Source organism: Periplaneta americana, chromosome 9, assembly GCF_040183065.1.
Source record: "Periplaneta americana isolate PAMFEO1 chromosome 9, P.americana_PAMFEO1_priV1, whole genome shotgun sequence".
Classification (NCBI taxonomy): Eukaryota; Metazoa; Arthropoda; class Insecta; order Blattodea; family Blattidae; genus Periplaneta; species Periplaneta americana.
The window spans coordinates 137,189,262-137,212,227 of NC_091125.1; the positions used below are offsets into that span (position 1 = coordinate 137,189,262).

General features: G+C 35.9%; 1 protein-coding gene across 2 annotated transcripts in view; it reads right to left on the reverse strand.

The window, feature by feature from the left end:
• Nucleotides 1-22,966, reverse strand: part of LOC138706544 (polyhomeotic-like protein 1) — a 366,549-nt gene that overhangs the window by 105,440 nt on the left and 238,143 nt on the right. For both annotated transcript variants that reach the window (XM_069835973.1, XM_069835972.1), the window contains exons 3-4: nucleotides 18,510-18,981; nucleotides 12,242-12,478 (exon numbers count right to left, since the gene is read on the reverse strand). In XM_069835973.1, coding sequence (XP_069692074.1) covers nucleotides 12,242-12,478; nucleotides 18,510-18,981 — 709 coding nt within the window. The remainder of the gene's footprint in view (nucleotides 1-12,241; nucleotides 12,479-18,509; nucleotides 18,982-22,966) is intronic.

Genomic DNA, 22,966 nt, shown 5'->3' on the forward strand with positions numbered 1-22,966 from the left:
TATAATTTTTCCATAGTTTCGGTTTCAGAGTCACATGACACTGTAAGAATATTGCATTTCGCAGAACATTACAGAAACAGAAACAGAAACTGTTGTTATTGTTTCCTTTTGCTCAAGAAAACTGGATTCCTTCCATTATGAAAGCAAATGCGATATTAGTGAATAATGGGGGGTATATTAGGAAGGAAGAAAGGGAATTGTTAAGAATTCTTGCCCGTGTTAATTTATTTCTAATTTTTTGGACAGGCACCTCTAATTTGTATCCTTAAGTAACTGAAAACAAATTTGAAAATTCTAACTATATGCCTATTTAAACAAATATTATAAAACATTACGTACGCGCAGACAATAAAATAACTTTTATAAACATATTAAAACAAATGGCTTCTGGTCAGTAATAAGTTAATGTATTATTCCTCCAGGCTGGATCGCCCATGACTAACCTGAACTAAACCCCCAATCACAAGGTTGTGATCATTCAGTCAAATCTCTTAAATAAGCAATACCAAGCTTTACACATTAAATAATGTAAGGTCAAGTAGTGTAACTGTGACAATGGGTTAATGTGCTATATCACATAGATTGACCTAAGGTGGTGGTGGTGAGTGATGGTGGTGAATGATGGTGATGGTGGTAGTGGTGGATGTGATGGTGGCAGTGGTAGTGGTAGTGGTGGTGGTCGTAGTGGTAGTGATAGTGGTGTAGTGGTGGTGGTGGTGGTGGTGGTAGTGGTGGTAGTGGTGATGGTGGTGGTGTTGTGGTGGTGGTGGTGTAGGTGGTAGTGGTGTAGGTGGTAGTGGTGGTGGTGGTGGTTACAGTAACTAGTATTTTTATTCACGGTAATGAATTGTCTAAAGTAACTGCAAACTATAATTTAATCATTTCTGAAATCAAATCTAAGATGATGACTGATGAGTGATGGCCAGGGGCAGGTATTTATGGAGATTAATGTTATCATTTGTGTTTTTAATATTGATGTCGGCAGAGATTGTTGGAGATTGATTTGTACTCTTGGCGGAGATTAATGAAAATTTTGGAAAATACAATTATTTTGGAATTGTAGTATTAACTTGGTATGAATATTACTTTCCAAATAATTAAAGGTTCATTGCATTCTGGTAAAGATGCGATATGGCCAATAGACAATATATTTTGTTGAATTGAGACTGTATTTAGCACACATTCATTAAAAACGAAAAAAAAAACTTGCAGCCCCCAAATTAACACTTTCAAATTAGTGAAATGTTGAATTCTCCGTCTTTTGAGTTCACTAACGTAATCAGAACACCTGGAATACCATGAAATGTAGCCTACTTGGATATAATAATAACAAATTCAAGTGAAAAAAAAAATCCTAAAAAAACTCGGAATATGAAATTCGCTACAAAACGATGCAATAGTAATAATTCGCGAATGTGTTCATATTTCGCTATTAGAACTCTATTTCGCGATTTGTCGCGATTGTTTTATCTACATATTATTAATCAGAATCACTTAATTCGTTAAGATTAGTAAAAATCTATTGTGTATTGATTATGTCATGATTTTCGCGATCTCCATAAATACTCGGCCCTGGTGATGGCATTTAGAGGGAAATAATATCACAGATAGGAGTCAAATATAAACTAACAGAACAAGTTGTCTACTTTTATCTGAAATGTAACATTTCCTATATATAATACAAGAGACAGATAAAGATATAAAAATAAATAGGTACCAAAGTATGTGCGAAACTGTAAGAAGATCACTAAAGAACTAAATAAGGATTGATACTCAAAGTTTTATAAGGTAATGGCAGTCATATGGTAGTGGAAGCTGGACACTACGAGTAAAGAACAGACGATGAATTGAGAACGCGGAAATGAGGTTTTTAAAGACACTGTAGTAGAGGCGGAAGAAGTAGACGGGTTTTTGGTTTTGTATGGAAACTATTCCTGTCGCTGCGTTCGAATGCTAGTTGTTGACAAGTGCTCGTCTGTGATACTACTGTACTGCAGCTTGTTCGCAAATATATCTCATTATGAACAGAATTTCTACATTACAGTACTAGTAATATAAATAATCGCTTTCATGTCTCAGTCGAGTTCTGATACGAGAAATCATACTGAAGTCATTATTTATCAAATTCAATGTTTCTTGAAAGAACTTCAAAACTCTAAAGCCATTAAAATTGTCCTATCATCAACGCAGATAGCCACTGCCAAGGCCTGCGGCATTTCTCTACGATTGGTCCAGAGATTTGTGCAGAAGAGAGAACAACAGAAGTCTGTTACTGATATACATAATTTCCAGAAGGATCTCATTAGGCGTAAAATTCAAGAATATTATCACCGAGGGATGTACTCCACGCTGGAAAAAGTGATGGAGACTATCAATTTCGAAAGTTCTAACAGTTCGACGACAAAAATTATGAGAAACTTGTATATAAGGAAGTATAAGAGGAGCAATGATAGCAGACGTTTTCTTGTGAAAAGCAACGACATCATTGCAGCATGAATCTCTTTCCTTAAAGAAAATGCATAACATCAGAGAAGAAGAATTTTTTCGCCCAATAATTTATATAGACGAAATGTGGGTGAACCAAAACCACGGTTGAAAATATATATATGGACAAATTCATCATCATCTGGTGGTCTTAATCTTTAATAATATTGTTTGCATTACTATTGCTTAAGGCTACGGCCACACGAGCTGTAAATGTCACTGATTATCGACGACAAATGAATAACTGTTGCAAAATGGGTGGCCAGACAGGCTACAAATAGACTACTGCTCAGTTTCTGCGTTAAATGTAGCTACGTGTGGCCATATGACGTGCCACACTAACGACATTTCTAGTCTAGTTCTTTTGCGATTTGCAGCACTCAGCAGTATGCTACAAACCGTCAGACTAGACTCAAACAACTCATTCGTGCGTATATAGTAGAAGTTACTGTATTGTGTTTCTTCGTCTCCTTTGGGATCCACTAAAGCAGAAATAAATAATAAATATATTAATGTAAATTTTAAGTTTAAAAATATTGATTTCATAATTAGGTATTCCCAGTAACTAATAATTGTTACCGGTAATTCGTTTAAGGGGGAAAATGAATTGGTCTTGAATAGGCCTAACATGTCAGACAATTGCCCCTAAGTTTTTTTATTATTATTATTATTATTATTAGTTGTTTCTAGAATTCATTTTTCCCTAATAAAGGACTATTTTTGTTATATACAGGTAGTCTATTGAGAGTGGGATGTTTTGTAGAATAGGAACTTTACAGCATATTTTAATAACTTGAAAGTTTTCCGTTGAATAAAGAGACACACGAGTATCAGTTTATTAATGGCTTTATTGCTGATCATTGCTTGCTATTATTATTATTATTGTAAAATTATGGATTATACAATATATTTAGAACTGTTTCTACAGATTTTCCTATTTGTGATTTAAAGACTACAAAATACCAGATTGTGTCGTGTTCGGATGTAACAATTATGCCAAGAAAACCAAAGGCAGAGAAGTCAAATACTTCCACTTTACAAGAAATGACGACCTGACTACAATATGTAAACGAAATGACAAACATACTGACACACCAAACTCACATTGCGGCTACATATTTTGTAGTCACGTCTAGCCACCCAGCAGCAGTAATTGTAGACACGTCTGGTCACTCAGCAACAGTATTTGTAGCAGAAGAAATAGACCCAGGCGCATTCGAGTTGATACACGACCTTGGAATGCTCCTCATAAGCTACATTTACTGCTGCACCTGGCCGTTTGCATTTGATCCAACGCAGTCTATAATTCCGACTTCATTTGTCGCCGAAAACCAGCGACGTTTACAGCTCGTCTGGTCTTATCCTAAATCCTAAGTGTACTGCCAACTGTCATTTTAATATTACTGTATTAATTTATGCCATAGGTCAGACTTTCTCAATGGTTAGGAAAATGACACTTGCAGATGATGTTTTAAGTAATGAGTCATATTCTTCTACATACAATATCAAAGCAAGAACTCTGATAATAATTGTAAGTTACTTAATGAAAGTTCCAATTTTCAATTTCTAACTATACAGATGTTTTATTAGATTTCTGCAAGTGACTGGTTGCAAAACATAAGATATCTGGTTGCCTTCATTCCATGCTTGCCTAGAGCATTTAGACATACATATTAGTGCCAACTTTTGCTCTCTCTCTCGCTTCCTCTCTCTGTAAATTATGATGTTGGACAGAGGCAGAGATATAATGAAAGATCAACACCTTGTTTATGTTGGATAATTGACCCATTAAACTTTAACCACTGTATGCAGTGTTTGACTTACAATTACCTCACTTGAGTTAGGGTGACATCCGAATTCTGAAGTTATTTCGGATTTATCATCCAAACTGAAACAGTGTTTATCAGTGTTCTATCATCCATCCGGAAGGCACTGTGGAAATGTTTTGTAAATCGTGTTTATCTCCATTTCAAGCGTTAAGCCATTTCATGTTAAAATACGTCCAAATACCGTAAAATATAAATTTGATTACCGGTATTTTATATACAAGGACGTAAACTGCTCTGAGGAATGTATGCCTATAATGTGTACAGGGAACAATGAAATGAAATTCATACATTAATCCAATGTTATGTTGACCTGCAGCAAGTAATTCAATATTACTGACGTGGTTATATGCAAATATATTAGCGTTTTATTGTTCCTGTGCTGCATAACAGAATAAAGCAATTGCTGAAAAATTATGTTACATAATCTGATGTAATTCGAGAGAAAGAAATATAGCCAGAAAAGCAAGAAATGTATGTTTTCTTGCCAAGAATCGACACTAAATCAATATAAATATTATAAAGTACCAATACCCTATTATTTTGCATGTAAATTATTTTAATTCCTGCAATATCTATAATAGTTAAAGTCTTGACGAGTTTTAATAGCTTCTTAAGTATCCATTTGCCCGCAGCTAAGCCTCTAGGCCTTCCATCATGGCAACCCGGATTCAATCCCTGTCTGGGTTATGATGGAATTTGTGGCAGACAAAGCAGACACGAGAAGTTTTTCTCAAGATTCTCCCATTTCTCCTCACCATTGTCTTTTTTTAAGTAGGTTATTTTACGATGCTTTATCAACATCTTAGGTTATTTAGCGTCTGAATGAGATGAAGGTGATAATGCTGGTGAAATGAGTCCGGAGTCCAACACCGAAAGTCACCCAGCATCACCATTGTCATAGGTGATATTTATTTATTTACATGTTTTACTTAATTTCTTTTATTTTAGGAGAAGTAATATTTCAGATTACAGATCGGAAAGGATTGGGATCAATCCTGTGACAAATCACGATTTTTCATCCCTCTATTAACTTGTTGAATGAATTCAGGATACAATAACCCTCTTATAAAATAGATTATTATGAATTCTGCAACACGGATAATTTGTGGATGTTAAAAGGTAGCTTTCTCAATTCGGTGAAAAGTGCAAACTTTAAAATGTACAACTAATGACCGAGTTCTTGTCAGAAGAAGTGAGTGGAGTCATTAGAGAGTTTTTGCTAAGCAAAGAAATGTTAAGTGACAAACATATGCCATGAAACTTGTAGTTACATTACAGGTGCAAAAGGATCTAGCACTAGCAGCCAATGGTACAGCCAGCAATGGTGTAATTTAAGACTGGAACATTTGCTGTCAGAAGACACTAACGAAAAAGCAGCAACATAAATTGTGGAATTCTTGAAGGTAACCTTTGTAAGTATTTATAAGGTAATATCTTTCAGGTTGGTGGTCCTGGTGATGCACATACGGACCGATATATTGAAGTACCTGTAAGATTATAACTCCTATGTGACATATTTATCGATTTTCAGATTTTTGCTCTATTAAATAACTTAAATAGTGATACAGCAAATAATAAAATCTCCTATATGTAATTATATTTCTTTTTTTCGAAAATGTAAGAATTTACAATCTTCTATGTGTCACCGACATAGAATGAATAAATGTGTTTTTTTCTTCCTACTGATCAATTTTTTATTTTGCACATGGGAGTTATTGCAGGAACGACGATATCATATACTTGTGTTTCAGTTTAAAAACAATTTGGGTTGTTACCTACAACATTTTTTGTTTGGGTATAGGCCCTAACATTGTTTTTCACATTAAGTGGACAGGTTAGGTCATATGTTTACAACGAACAGAAAGTCGGATACAATTCAATTATTAAATCATGGAATTTCAAAGACAGAACACCTGATGAACAATCATCATTTCAAATGAATTATCTCTGAACTTTTATTTCTTCGTTCGGAAAATAATATATTGTTATACTTAATCAAGATGAAGGCAGTTGCACGAAGTTTCTAGTTTTGGAGGCAAAGATAAAAAAACACATAGTCGTCATCGTTATCTTCGTTAACTTCACAATATCGTCGTCATCATCATAATCATCACCTTCTTCTTTATCTTCTTCATCTTCTTCTTGCCTGCCGTCTTCAACTTCATTATCTTCAGTTTCTTCATTACTATCACCTTAATCATCTTTCTTATTTTAATCTTAATTGTAATCTTCATCATCATTTTTATAATCACTGACCTTAGATTTCAGAAGTTTTCCCCAGTAATTATCTTGGAAGGAGTACAAATTTCTTGTTTACTTCGGCGGTCACTACTGCTTCTACTACAATGGCAATTCCCAGTATATTCCGACGTGTTCTTTCAAAAACTTTACAGTAGACTTCCGTCTTTTTTACAATGTTGGAAACATTACATTTTTATAGCTTCATTCTTTTGGTAGTCAAAACTTGCGAATTCAAATTCTCAAGGATCTTACGCAATTAAATCTATAACTGTAATAAGAAAGTATTGTAATTAACTATCTACGGGTGATTCAATAAAAGCGTGCAACAGGAAATAGAGGATGCTCTACTGAACATTATCAGATAGGGAAGATAGGGTTCTCTAAAAATATTCAGTAGAGCATCCCCTATTTCCTGTGTAATTTTTGCATGCTTTTACTGAATCACCCTGTATAAAACCAAAAGATATTTTAAAAACTAAAAAAAAATTTTAAAAATGTGGCGCACAAGCATAAGCAGATGTAAATGATTATCCAACCAGTATGACTGTACGATGTGGATAGCATGATGACCCCCTCCCCCTAGCACTGTAGCTGGCTTACGAACCCAAATTTTGCTATTTTAACTCCCAAATTTGCGTGTGCAGGGTGGAAGTGACATAACTGTAAAGATTGATGGGGGCAATATAAATATATTAAAATAAATAAAAAACCTATTACGGGTTTTATAATTAAGTGAATGGTTAATCAGAAAATTAAACAGTCTGCGTGGTTTGGCAACAGTGTATTGCCAGTTCACGTACGAATACATACAGTACATGCACTTGGTCTGAACAGCAGAGTTCTGTCCCTTAGTCACTCCAATGTAATGGCAGGAAATAACGATACGTGTTTATTTTTTTATTTAATTTTCAAGAAACGCGTTGTTGACTATTATCTTGGCGATCATGATTTTATTAACTGCTGCTCTGAAGAGTTATATAGAGGATTTCTTCAACTATGATATTCGTCTTGAGAAACTGCAAGAGAGATTAAATCATCCCCTATCGGTGTCTCTAATGATAAGAAGTCAGAATTGCACGGATAGTACTTATTGAGTAAAAGTAAAACAATGTCAACATTTAGGGAAAAATGATTTATTTCTGAGAAAAGTATTCACATGGTATTAGAATTCTTGCTGTAATCTATCCAAGAAATAAGCTGTTAAAATCTGCACAGTTATATTACTTACACCCTGTATATATCTAAAAACGTGTTTCAGAAATATGTATGTATTGTAACATCGGAAATCTGCTCAATTATTTTTCAATCTACAATCTACAGTCTTCACTTATTTCACATTTTCTCCGTCGGCCTGGGTAGCGCAGTCAGTAGAGTGGTGGCCTCCTGTGACCGATGTTGCGGATTCGATCCCAGTCCAGGTCGATGGTATTTAAGTGTGCTTAAGGGGAGATGATGGTATTTTTTTTTAACTTTTTTCCTATTTGGTGTAAAATATTAATTTTTTGTATGTAGAGAGCTCATAGCTGTGGCAACTCAAACAAATAAAAATATCCTGAAAAAAAATTATTTGGGGGCCCAGATTTGAAAAAAATATACCCAATGCAGGATTATACTGAAACCGATATATCTAAACCGTTTTTAAAGATAGATTCAGAACGTTTTTGCAATGTATTTGCAAAAGCATGTTCTACAAACTGTCTGTAACAGAATTTCGATATTAGTCCCTACGTTTGTAAAATAAACAATTAAAATTTAATAACAAAACAAACGAACGTGTATTTTTAAAATGAAATCAACTAACAAAATTCTGTTACAGAGAAAAGTTTCCTAATAGTCTAAAGAATGTGTGTTCTAAATTTCATGCATGTATCTTTAATAGTTCAGAAATTATATCAATTTTTGTCTGGCAATGTAGCAAAAAAAATGAAGTTACTGGAAACCGATTAAAGCGGGCGTGTGATTTAAAAATCCATAGCGCAGGAAGTTTAAAAATGACGTCTCAACATCCGATAAGCGCACAAATACCCACAAAATGTTATGCAATGCATTCCACACATATCAAAGGGCATTTTAAAGAAAAACAAATTGAAAATTTAATTTACCGGAAACAACAATAAAAGTGGGCGAGTGATTTAAAAATCCATAACGCAGGAAGTTTAAAAATGGCGACTCAACATCCGATAAGGGCACAAATACCCACAAAATGTTACGCTATGTATTCCACAGGTATCACAGAATATTTTAAAGAATTTTTTTTTAATCTACTCATTTTTCACCAAAAAAAATACCAACCTCTCCCCTTAAATGCATCACGCTCATGTCGGTAAATTTACTGGCATGTGAAAAAACTCCTGCGGGACAACATTCCGGTACACCGGCGACGTTGATATAACCTCGGTAGTTGCGAGCGTCGTTAAATAAAACATAATTTACATTTTCACATTTTCCCCACAACTTTCTATAGCTCCAGATTTAGAAGTAGAGACTTTGAGAACGAATTTATTGCAAATCTTTTTATTTGAAGCTACGAAGATTAGTAGCTGGGTGGGCACCGAACCCATACACTGGTCGAGATTTCATGAGAAAATTCTTCCCCCATGAGGACACTTTCACCAGTCATTCTATGTCGCTGTTCAAGGCACGGCGTCTTAGATTACGCAGCTGCTGCTCGAGATACGAAGAGATATGTCTTCAAAATTTTAAACTGACAATTTGTTTGAAATGTATAACACAAAAACTGAGAACATGCACAACGTGGAACTAATGATATTAAACAAACAAACAAGTGACTTAGGAAGGATTTCTGGTGTGACTTCACACAAAGTTTAATTTTATTGTAGTCTACAACCCACATTGTTAGAGCTGCTGTTTTGCCTGGCTCCCACAGCCTCCCAGAATAGTCCCGCAAGGTACATCTGCTCTGCATTTTGTGTGACATGCAACATGCTAACAACACACCAAGTCTTGTGGGCACAAAAAGGATATCCTTCACAGCAGCGGATGTCAGTGTGGTGCTGACATGTTTATTAACGTAATTACAATTCAACTTGTAACATAAATTGTCAGATCACCATTGTTCTCTTAAACTTGCTCCATAATTCATTTAAAATGTCTTACAAACAATATGGTGAGACCTCTCTGCGATGGGACCAACACACAAACCACGCACTTGCAAGAAACGGACGGAATCGAGAGTTGTGCGGGAGTCAGATCAGCACCAGGTGTTACCATGAAAATACCACAGAAAGCTATTACGAGTATGACGTTAAGAAGAGAAGATGAATGTGGTGTTAAAATGAAGGGAAGCTAAAAGCAGCGGGTGGAAGATGGGAGAAGGAGCAAGAAAAGCAAAAGTGAGAAAATGAAAATTAGGGGCACGGAAAATGAAAAGAGTAAAGACAGGAGGCGGTGGAGAAAGAACGAGGGTTTAAAGTGAAAAACTAAGGTAGGGAGAAAGTTGAGAAGAATGAGGGAAGGTCGGAAAGAATGAAGTACGATAGGAGAAGAACGATGTAAGGTTAATAAAGCAAGCTGAAAGAAGAGCGAGATAAGGTCGGAAAATACAAAGTAAATGGAGGTGAAAAAATATATAGGCTGTCAGGGGAAGAACGAAGTGAGGAAAGTTGGAAAAAGGACGAGATAAGTTGGAAAAACGAGGTAGATCGGAAGTAGAACGAGGTAAGTTGGGACAAGAACTAGGTAAGTCGAACGAAGAATGAGGTAAGTTGGGGTAAGAACGAGGTAAGTTAGGAGAACGAGGTAGGTCGGAAGTAGAACGTGGTAAGTGGGAGAAGAACTAGGTAAGTTGTAAGAACGACGCAAGCTGGAGTAAGAACGAGGTAAGTTGGGGTAAGTTGGAGTAAGAACGAGGTAGTTAGGAGAACGAGGTAGGTCGGGAGTAGAACGAGGTAAGTTGGGGTAAGTTGAAGTAAGAACGAGGTAGTTAGGAGAACGAGGTAGATCGGGAGTAGAACGAGGTAAGTTGGGACAAGAACTAGGTAAGTCGAAAGAAGAATGAGGTAAGTTGGGAGATAAACGAGATAAATTGGAAAAACGAGGTAAGCTGGAGAAGGGCGAAGTTGGGAGAAGAACGAGTTAAGTTGAGGTAAGAACGAGGTAAGTTGGGGTAAGTTGGAGTAAGAACGAGGTAGTTAGGAGAACGAGGTAGGTCGGGAGTAGAACGAGGTAAGTTGGGGTAAGTTGGAGTAAGAACGAGGTAGTTAGGAGAACGAGGTAGGTCGGGAGTAGAACGAGGTAAGTTGGGGTAAGTTGGAGTAAGAACGAGGTAGGTCGGGAGTAGAACGAGGTAAGTTGGGACAAAAACTAGGTAAGTCGAAAGAAGAATGAGGTAAGTTGGGAGATAAACAAGATAAATTGGAAGAACGAGGTAAGCTGGAGAAGGGCGAAGTTGGGAGAAGAACGAGTTGCGGTAAGAACGAGGTAAGTTGGGATAAGAACGAGGTAAATTGGTGTAAGAACGAGGTAAGTTGGGAGAAAAACGAGGTAAGTTGGGAGAAAAACGAGAAAAGTTTAGAAAAGATAGATAAGTTGAATGAAGAAAGAGATAAGTTGGTAGAAGAATGAGATCAGTTGAGCGGTAAGGTAAAAAAAAAAAAAAAAAGGAACAGTGTATGACATGAGAATTAAGACGAAAGGTGAAAGAGGTAAAGTAAAAGAGAGACGAAGTAAGGTGAAGGAAAACGTATGGTGGAAGAAGAACTAGAATTAGATGAAAGTGGAGAAGAATAGGAACAGAGTGAAATTAATATGAAAGAGGAACACAGGAAGAAAGAGAATAAGTAAACAAAGGATAGACAAGAAAGAACACAATAAGAAGAAAAGAAGTGATAAACTGAATATGAAGAAAAAAAGACATCCGTACTGACAGGAAAGGCAACATAATAAAATAAAGACACATGAAGAGAATGGGGAAGAGGGGGAAAATAGATAAAAATAAAGATTAACAATACCGTAAATTGAAAAGGGCGTTAAATAGAATACCGATGGTGATGAATAACAACCTCGTATGCAATAAATAAATAAATAAATAAATAAATAAATAAATAAATAAAAATAAATTTTATAGGTGAGCGAAAAACGTTTTCATAATTCAAAATGAACAAATTTCTGACATAAAAGGAAATGAGGACCGTTTTTGCAAAACCTGCTAACTGCAAATTTTCAAAATTGAGATTTTGATGGATTCGTTAACATAAGGCAGGCCTCTACATGATGTTCAAGGCGTCTTAGTAAAATTGGGTTATTTCTCTTCATTGCAGTGTGTCAAAGTGTGATCGTTTTTTCAAAACTTGCTTCCTGCTACAGGTGAGAGTTACAGCAAAACTTGCTTACTATAGTGTTTTGTCTCTCCTGTAAAATTAAGTTTTTTCAGTTAGCAAGTTTTGCAAAAACGGTCCTCAAATTTAAATCTCTTGTAAAGCTAGTGTTCATGCTTTGACTTATGATGATGTAGAAAATTCTGGAAAATTTCTTTGATGGAGTATAAAGTGAAATCGTATTTTGCCCCTCCCCTTTTTTCCACATAGTCTACGACGTTGTTGTTCAACACCATCGACATGAAACTTCCAATAACATTAGCAGTAGAGACAGAGACGAGGAAGAAGTGCAATGAAATATGGGAGGCGAGGGCGATGATATAAACAAAAGCAGTAGGGACGAATGCCTACCTGCTGCTGCATCTGGATGTTGGACGTGGGGACCTGCACGCACTGCCCTCCCACTCCCGAAGACACTACGGCCACGCCGGTCGGGGTGCCGGGCTGCTGGTGAGACACGGCCACCTGCTGCTGTTGCTGCTGCACGGCGTGCTGGGGGGGTCCCGTGGCTCCTGGCGGGGGCTGAGGTTGCTGCTGCTGCTGGGCTGCTCCGGTCCCATCGTGCGGCTGCTGTTGGGTCATCTGAACCTGCGACACACAGCGGCTCCTCTCACATTCACAGCCTATAGACTTCATAGACCAGTGGTATTCAAACTTTTTTGCTAGCGTACCCCCAAAATACATTTTTTTTTTTTTACTTTCGTACCTCCTCAACTGCATTGCAATTATATAAGAAATTACGAAAGATTATGATTGATGCTATACGCAAAATAAGTTACTATTGTTATTATTATTATTACTATTATTATTATTATTATTATTATTATTATTATCATCATCATCATCATCATCATTATTATTATACACACAGTAGTTATTCATGCAGTAACTATAGTAATGAATTATGTAAAACATTATTGAAGCATGGAAAAACAAGAGTTGATATTGTAAAAGAAAATATGTAAACTGCAATAATAACACTAGTCAACAGTGATTTTGTTAAATGTAAAATTTCTGCTGTTTCTTATGTAATGTCATCTGCTGATTCCAAAAATGAAGTCAGAATTTTTCTACCACCCACCACGTGTTCATAATGTGTGCATACGATTCATCTGCAATACTCGTAAATTTGACCATATAACACCTTCCCTCCAGTTACTTTCATGGGTGCGTCTGAAGGAACAAAGAACAATACATTCACTGTCTCTTCTATTTAGAATCATGCATACTTCTACTCCGAATTATCTCTTATCGCGCTTTTAATTTTTTACAACTCTTCGAAACCGACATCAAGCACTTCTTTCTATCCCTCATCATAGAACGTCTCTATACTCATCCTCCTACACTGTAGAAATACCTCGTCTCTGGAATTCGCTACCTAATGATGTCAGGGACTGCCGGACTTTATCACAATTCAAAATTAAATTGGAAAATTTTGTCTTGTTTAATGCTTTTTAGATATTGCTAGAAGTGTTGATTTGTGTTTTTTTTACTCCAGATTAAAATCGCAAGTTTCTTGTTTATGTTAGTTAATTAGGATACAATTAATTATACTTAATCACTCATTTAAAGTTTGTGTGACTGCAACCTGTGTATATTTTTGTGTGACTTCACTTCGTTTATAGTGTTTTTTTTCCCTTTTTATTTCTGTTATTGTATTTGTATTCCTGGTGTTGTGGAAGAGAAGGCCTGATGGCCTTAACTAAACCAGAATAAATAAATAAATAAATAATTTTTTTTGTAATTTTAGAAAATTGATTTATTTTATTACTATATACAGTCCTTAACATACTAATGGAAAGAAAATGTTCCAAATATTTGATTTTATTGCTTTAACAACTGACCTATAACTTTAGACCACTGTTGCCTGTGAAGTCAAAATTCATAAAAATGAATTTTAGTCTTTATAAGACTGCGAAAGTTAGTATTAACTATCAGTTGAGTTGGAACTTACAATTATGAAACAAGTTTCATAACCCATGTTTTCGTGGTCCTAATTTTAAGTGTGGTAAAGATATCTTATAAAGTGAAACATATCTCGAAATCCTGTGTAATTTTTGTTACGTTTGTGGTTAATTAACTTTAAAAGCACACAGGTGAATTTTACTACACTAGTTAAAAGAGCTTACGAGTATTCTTTTCATTGCTAAATAGATGAGGACAGGAAATGGAAATCTTTTGTGCTCCATGTAATTATATTAACTGGTTGGCTAAAAGACTCCCGTCATATGCCTTTTCCAGTTCCAATGACATGCCAGGAACCTAAGAATCATTCAACAGACTATGACTCTCTAGGAACCACAGATTAGAAGATTACAGAGAATTTGTCAGCGAGCTGATCCAGAACTATAATGTGATGGGGTGTCCTTATCTCTCAAAATAACTTCTTGGATTCTCATATATTTTTTTTCCTCAAAACCTTCTGGTAGTGAGCGACGAATATGGGGAGCGTTTTCATCTGGATTTTTCTAAAATGGAAAGGTGATATCAGGAAAAATGGAGCCCAAATATTCTGTCAGACTACTGCCGGACACTCAAAAGAGATGTTTCTCAAGCGAAATATAGACTAAAATCTATTTCACACACACTTTAGTTAAATAAATTTGATGTTAGGTAAAATGTTACAAGGTATCAATACTAGAAAAGTCTGAAGTACCGTAAATTTCATATCATTACTCAAAAACCCTGAGTGATACAAAAATTTTGAAAACAGATCTGAAATCAGCTCGAAAAATGCTACAAGACTCACCCATTCTATATCTTTTAATACAAAATAAGTCTAATTTTGTTGACCAGTATAATTAACACGTGAAAGGATATAAAAACTTTATAGCCCATAATAAACATATTTTTGCATGCTTACTTTGTGGGATACGATCCCCTTAAGACAAACTCGTACGCGTACCACAGATACAATACCACTGTTATAGACTATTTAAGGGGGAAGGTATAACTTTGAGCACTGAGGGATTCACCATAATATGAAATACAGAGTGTGAACGACATAAACTGCCAAACTTATACAAACAATACATATCAGTCTACTGAACAAAATCTCTAGTTAAAGTTAATTATTTCTTATAATTTTATCTTTAATAGTAAAATATAATATTTTTAAGATTGATAGTAGTCCAGGGGCGTACGCAATGGGGGAAGGAGGTACCGGGTTTGAACCCCCCCCCCCCTTGAACTTAAAAAATGACACCTATTTAGATTTGAGTATTTTTTTTATCCACAATCGTTTTCCCTTCCATAATTTTTCACTGTCAGAGTAACAAAATCTACATCGACATAAAGCATAGTCCCCCCCTGCCACTCCTTTAATATAATCCCTGTGCTTGGTACTGTGACAAGTTCGAATTATAACAATGCTATTTTTACACCTAGTACAGAGAGATCTACAGCTTAGCACCGACCTTGTAATAAAATGAAGCCGACACAATATGAAATTTAACTTATTTATTAAAAATTGGATGACAGTGAAAAAACTAAGTTTCAAAGATTTTATAAGAATATTAATAAATATACCGTAGTATAATAACAATGATACACAAAATTAAAAAAACTGAAAATGAAAATTGTAAACAATTTTAATAATAACTCCCCCTCCTTAACTAAATTCTGCGTACGCCACCGTAGTAATCTAATTATTTGTTTACATTTCGACTGAATGTTAATGCCATTGTCGATCACCTTGCGCCCAACACATACCAATACAGAACAGAGATACCACAGAATAACAAACGACTACTTCAGCGTATGTATCTGACAAAGTAGGTCTAAATAATGACCGTCCATTCTTCCCCCCCCCAAAAAAGTTACTCGCAAAACATTTTTTTTTTCTGGAAAAATCTCGACATTTAAAGAAAAACCTTTGACTTTTTTTCTTCAGTTATTGATGTTCTACCACCAATATTCTTTTTTGGCAGTTTATATCGTTTATACCTACTCTGTATACTTTCTCTCAGTGTACATAGCTTACACATAGTTGCAAATTAACACGCAGAAAACCCTATCTTTTTTGGATATATTAAAATGATTCTCAATTTTCTAACGTGAATTTAAGTGCACAATTTAATTATTCAAAATGGCGGCTACTCCGATTGTAAGAATCTAGAGCTTTCTTCTGAACTCAATAACATTTCAACGTTCAGTTACTTTCGTTTTGAAGCTAAAATATAGCTCTACAAGTCTGGCCATAATCAGATTTCTAAACAAATAAGTAACATTTTAAATGTATGTTTAAATTAAAATAATGTAAAAATGTTCAAGGCATTTTGGTTGAAAATTATTTTTCTAGACGAAGTATCTAACAGAGTGGCTTCATTATGGTCAGTTTTGTAGATACTATATATGTAAACATGTAAAAAAATCATAAAATTCTGTTTAGTAGTTTCAGTATTATTATGTAAAAGTAATTTCAAAATGTAGTTAGCGGGAAAAAGAGTGTTAATACGTAATGCAGTACGATGTGCAGCGACTTGCATTAAAGTTCGTAACTTTATTGTTTGTTTAGTCAACTGTACGAAGACAGGTCTGAACCTCACAAGTGATACCAACAAGGCACCGCTTATGGGACATTCCACGCGAAATCGGACAGCAAAAAACAACTGTGTGATACCTCGAAAAAATATATGTAGGGATAGAGGGGTAGGAGATACTTTATTGTGTGAAGTCTATTCTCGTTTAAGTCCATTAGTTTTCTTGTTTTAATGAGTTAAATTTATCGCAATTCCGTAAAAATCTCCAAAGAGCATAAACTTGAAACGACTTATGATAGACATTACAATAAACGTTCATATTATAGCTGAAAGTACGATCTTCATAACCATGCATACACCATATTTTACATTAATATTTAACAGGTACAAAAGTAGATATACTGATATGTGATAGACTTTCCCACGGAAAACAATTATATAAAAATATCAACTGATTCCTCTCTTTCTCTCTGAAGAAATTATATCAATTTTAATGTCCGTGTTACATGAAAAAGTGCTCTTGTAAAAGAATAATTTCGTTAAATTATAGGCCTACTCGTGTTAGCTACGCCCAAGTCCCGTCGGGTGACGGTGAGCGCTCACTTCGCTCTGTACGCGTGACGTAAACAAAAATGTTAATGCACTGCTAGCAGAACGGCAGATGAGTTTGTCCAAGTGTGTATCCATGTGAAATCAGACGGAAAATTAGGAAAATTTGCCTAACAATTTGTAATTGTCATTATACTGTATACAATTAGAATAGAGAGAGATTGATGTTTTTGCGAAATATATGACATCCCTAGCTGTTTATACCGGGTGTTCATTTCAAAGTGTGTCATGACGTCACTGTTGTTGAGTCACCGATTTGAAGCGAGTTTCACCTTATATGTCAGAGAAGTTGCCTATTATTCAAGACGTTCAATCTGAACTTGAGAACGTGTACGGTATAACTTGAACGTCGCAGCAACAGATGGCGGTCTGTACGATCTGTGTGCTACCATAACCTCATAACCTCTTTCGAACTGTGTTTTGCGCGGGCAAGTCGTACGGAGGGTATTTGTTATCATCTGTTGCGTACGGCAACATTCCACAACACAAATCAAATGCTCCGTGTCCATGTTGACCGTCGAAATTAATGTCAACAAATACGTAAGTAATCATCTTAACCCTCTCCCCATATTCCGATAGTACGTGTTTCCAAACAGTTCACATTCCTGCCACTACTGGCGTTACCGTAAGTATCGGTACGCACTCTTCAGAATGAACGCCGTACTTGCTAGGCAACTTCTCTCGCTCATAGGTGATACGCCTCTGCGGAAGTGTAGGAAGATTGGATTCTCTAGGCTCATCGGCTAGCCACATGACGGCATACAGCGAGCCATGGCACAATTTGAACTAAACACCCAGTAGTTTCCTTACAAAAATCTCTGCCTGCTGGATCACATCCTATGGACTGCTTACACTGCCTGCTCAATCAACGCTTAAATGCGCAAGTAGCCGCTAGGTAGCAGATAGTGAATATACTGATAATGTTAACAGAGATGGGCATTGCCAGAGACTTCTTCAGTTTGAAGATGCTCTGGCACTGCCTGACACCAATCAGCAAAATAATGTTAATTGAGTAGGCAGTTTACGCAGCTATAGGATGTGATTCAGCAGGCAATGACAAAAATTCGTCAAATGAGCCGTACTTGATGAAAATGACGTTATTTATGCAGCCATAGCTGCCGAACGCTTTAAAATTGAAGCTGTGTAGTTCTTGAATTCTATATTAACGTTCTGTCTCGGAACGAACCAAATTGTGTAATCCTTGAATTCTACATTAACTTTACAACTCGAAATGAACTAAATATTGCAATCGGCGAATTCTACACTAAATTTATGAATAGAAATGGACCAGACGATGTAATCTTGAATTTAACATTGATATTATGATTTGAAATGACCTAAATGGTGTAATCCTTGAATTGGAAGGTATAATCTTTAAATTCAATGCTCAATTTATGAATACAAGAAACCAAATGGTGCAATCCTAGAGTTCAACACTGAACTTATTGAATCCAACGAACCAAGTGATGGAACTTTCGAAGACGATAATAATTATTGGTAAACATTCAGTGTTAATGTGATCATCTTACCTGTACTTGAACTTGCTGGACGTTTTGGTCGAGAACAGTCTGCTGTTGGGGTTGTTGAGGTTGAGGTTGCGGTGGTGGCTGCTGTTGTTTGTCGCTCATTGTTAAGAACACAATCTTTGGCACAAACTTCCCTTCTTTCACAGCGAGATCCTGCTCACCGCCCCTCAGAAAGAACACTGACCCCCTGTCTTTAACACCGATTGTTTCGTTTTGCACTTCCTTCTTGTCCTCAGACTTTCCCTCCTGCCTACTGTTTGCTTCTGTCACCAACACATCCAATGTATGCCATTCTAGGTCAGTGTTAATAGGATTTTCGTCTTCCTTGCTCAATGGTGCTCCTTCATTTTGATGAGTTACAAACACTTCCTTCTGACCCTGGAGGAGGATGTTCTTGTGTTGGTTATCTGACTCTGCTTGAAGGACCACGGGGGCTGTCTCCAGGAACTGCTGTACCTTCTGCTCCCAGCTCTGCCTACAACAAAAGAAAAAAAAAACATCAGTAGATGTAATGCCTTTATTTTATTGTAATCTTGTTTAACAAAACACGTCATTTGTTCATCTATCTTTTAACAGATTATGTTCAGGTTACATTTTCGAAGCAATTCATATGAATAACAGAGTCATATCCTCCTCCTTGAAAAAAAAAATTAGATATAGTTCTCTTGGTGGTGTCATGAGTCACACCTACTTTGTTGTTTTCATGATGCATCATCCTCTTACTAAAGACGTTGTAAATATTTTAAAACAATAGTTACGATAGTTTCAAAGACGTAGTTCTGTGTTCTGTGTGTGGTTTTACGAGGCGTGTGGGAAATGGCACCGATGAAAAATTTATAATTATAAAATATTTATATTTCAGGATCAAAATTTATGTTGTAAATGTTGGATATTAAAGTATTTCCTATGTTTGTTATACTAGCCTACGTCGAAATCTCCCCCATTATGGAAGAAGTCGACTCTTCGGCATCAATTTATATATATCAAATAATCACATTGGCATCAGATGTGACATGTATGGAAAACATGTCAATACACAGGGGATACAATTAAAATAAAGTTTGCATAAATTTGTAAAAAAAATAACATTGTTTTTAGCGTGTCGAGATGTCCTTACAAGGTCCTATATTCACGATGATCGTGCAATAATCTAGGAAGTGATTTTTGATAAAATTTTGATAAAAAAAAAATCATGTAAATGTATGTCAAAATTCTGAAATTGGCTAAGTTACACCTCCTAAAAGTTGAACACGAACGTGGAAATTGTGAAGGTGTAAGCATTTAAATATCTAGGAAAATGATAGTGGATAAATTAGAAACTTATTTAATTAGGCCTACATTCACATTATTACTCACCAGAACTATTATTATCAGGTACTACAACTTACTTGACAGTATGTGTCAGAGGAAGAACAATGTTATTGTTGCATACATCTTTAGTCTGATGAGTGAAATATGTTACTAGTCAGCGATGTATTCAATGAAGGAAGAAAGGAACTGGCCACCTTACCCATTATCTTCTGACTTATTTGACTCATTAGTGATGCCTTATTGTTGTCACGTACGAGATTCAAACTTATCTTCGGACAATTAGCTAACAACAACTCACCAGAAAAATTAGTATTAAAGACGGTTTTCAAAGATCCCACCTTCTACAGCAATGCAAGAAGTCGCTCGAGTGTGAACTGCGCGCGTCACCGTAGTATGTAGATCTATACCACGTCGTAATAAATTAAAGAAAATTATCAACAATGGATCCAATTCGCAGTTCGTTGTGAATTTTTATGGAATACTCTGTCCAAGAAGTGTGGGTTATTTACAGTACAGTATAATTGAAGTGTTCAGAGCCGTAGTGGGCCAAGCGCCATTTACTAAAACTGTAGAAAACAAGGGTTAAAATGAAGTTATTACCATAATTCAGTGGAAACTTATAGCAAGTAATATAAAGTATACACATTCAAACTAAATGATATGTCAATCTTCATTAAACTATGGTATTCACTTAACTTTAACCCTCATCCCCTTTCTTTCGCTGATAAACCCAGAAGTAACCTGAGCACTGAGGGTTATACTGTGACATAAAAGATGGAATCGATAGGGGAGAAAAGTTTACGACTTCTTGGAAATTATGTATTGCTGGCGAATAAGATTCTCAGGAAATATTTGTGTGAGGTGACTATATATTTCTAATTTGTACAACCGTTCTTTTTTGTTTTTTTATATAATTTATGTGCTGTTTATTTTAAATGCATTAAAAATATATAAAATGTACAACAACGACGTAAAAAGACTAAAAGAAGTATTTAACCTTAAAATAGGCAACGGGAGCTAAAATAGACAAAAAAGGCAAAACAAAAATTGGTCTATCATCCCCAAATATGTGAAAACGTGTTTATCTCTAATAGGTCTTTCATACAGAGGCCTACACTCCGTTTAAAAAAGGCATTTTACCTAACATACAGGCTCTGCTTATAAGGCAGTGTAAGCGAAAAGAACACGGGCGAGTTTTTCAGTTCTGTATTACATTTCCTCGTTGTGCTCAGGGCTGTTCAAAAGACTTGGCGCTTCGGGCTCTGGGTTCGAGCTTGTCAGCGTCGGATTCACGAATGTCATCTCAATCATCTCATATAGGGCATAGGCTACAATAGGCCTAAACGGCCTAAATGCAAGAATCCATCCCAGATTCGGTCCTCATGAAATAAATAAATTAATTAATTAATCAATCAACCGGTCCGTTAAAAACAATTAAAATGACCCATCTTCATATCAACATTTCATCCATCCATTCACCCGAATGTCTTAGTACCATCAATAATATGGTCACCTCAGTTCCAGTCCCATCAGATGCAAATAGAAATGATACAGAAAAGATTTTTACGTTATTTATATTTTTAAAAACATCACGTGTCGCTTTACGACAAGCAAATTTCATATAATCAGTTACTTTTTTAATTTAATTATAAAACTTTAAAATCTCGATGATTAATAGTCAAATTTTACTCTGTAAGACTGTTAACGGTATATTGAATAGCTGTAACTATCATAAATTCCTTCAGTTCAATGTAAAAAAAAAAACAGAATTATGTCATAGGCCACCTTTTGTTATTCTCATTCCTAGAACTGTTTTCTTCAAGAACTCTCCGTTGTTTGTTATGTGTAATACTTTGTCTTTAAACTGTGATTCTCAATGAGATTTCGGTTTAACAGTTGAAAAATTTCGTACAATATTAAAAAGAATTGTATTTCCTTAGATATTTAAATTATGAAGAAATGTATTATAATGTTTTTACTCTAGTTTTTAAATAATTTTGCATCATTATATTGACATTTGGCACTATATTAATTGCAATATTATATTCTAGCATCTATTACCGTTAGCCTATGTATTTTCTTTCTTTCGTTTGTGTTGTTTGTTTTGTTTTTTTCTTATTACCTATGTACAGTATTTGTGTATATATCTGTGTAAGCCACCTGTAATTGGAAGTCTGCTTCTGTTGGTGGTGGATTTAAATAAATAAATAGATAAATACATAAATAAATAGATAAATAAATAAATAAATAAATCTATCGATCTATCCATTCACCTATGTGTCAATTATCTATTCATCCACCCATCCTAGCCTTTTCTTTCTCTCTCTGATCTCTTCTCCCCCTCTTTCTCACGTCACGACGTGGGCAATGGATGTGAAAGAAGCACGTTCTGAACCGCAGCATCTAAATCATGGCAGACCATTTCACGGACTTAACGCACGGGTAAGATGGCGAACGCAGCAGCTTGGATAGGGGAGAGGGAATATGATGAATTGCTGGGGGGAATAATGAGGGTTATTGCCTGGAGCTTGAAGGAGGACCCCGCGCACCAGAGCAGAGTTTTGAAGGAGGGGCAACACGGTGGGGGAAGGAAGGTCTTTCGGGGATTGATTCGAGGGCCCCCCTTCGCAGTCCCCCATTCTTCTGCAAATACAAAATTGAAGAGGGAGGAGAGATAAGAGTTTATAAGGAAGGGGACATTAAGTTGATTGGTTTTCTGCGACTGACTTGCTGAGCTGGAGCTCGACTGCCTGCGTGCGTGCTTTCCCTCCAGCACACCCACTTCTACGAACCCTCCGCGCACGAAAATTCCCAATTTCTTATTCTCTTTTGCCTCCCTCTGCATTTTCTACGTCTGCTCCTTTTCCTTCTTCGCCTTCAACATCAGCACCACACCACCGCGGATGTAGTCCCCTTCTGCGTCCTTTTTGTGCTCACCTTTCCCCTTCCTTTTTTTTTTCTTTATCTCCTCCTTATATTTATTGATCTTCCCCTATTGTTCAATGCTTCCTCTTTCTCTCGCACATCTTCCTCCATATCTGACTTCTTCTCCTTTCATTCTTCTTTCTTAATGACACTTCGATCTCCTTTTATCTCAAACTTGTTCCTCCTCTTTTACTTAACATTCTCTCAAACTTTTTACTTCTCTT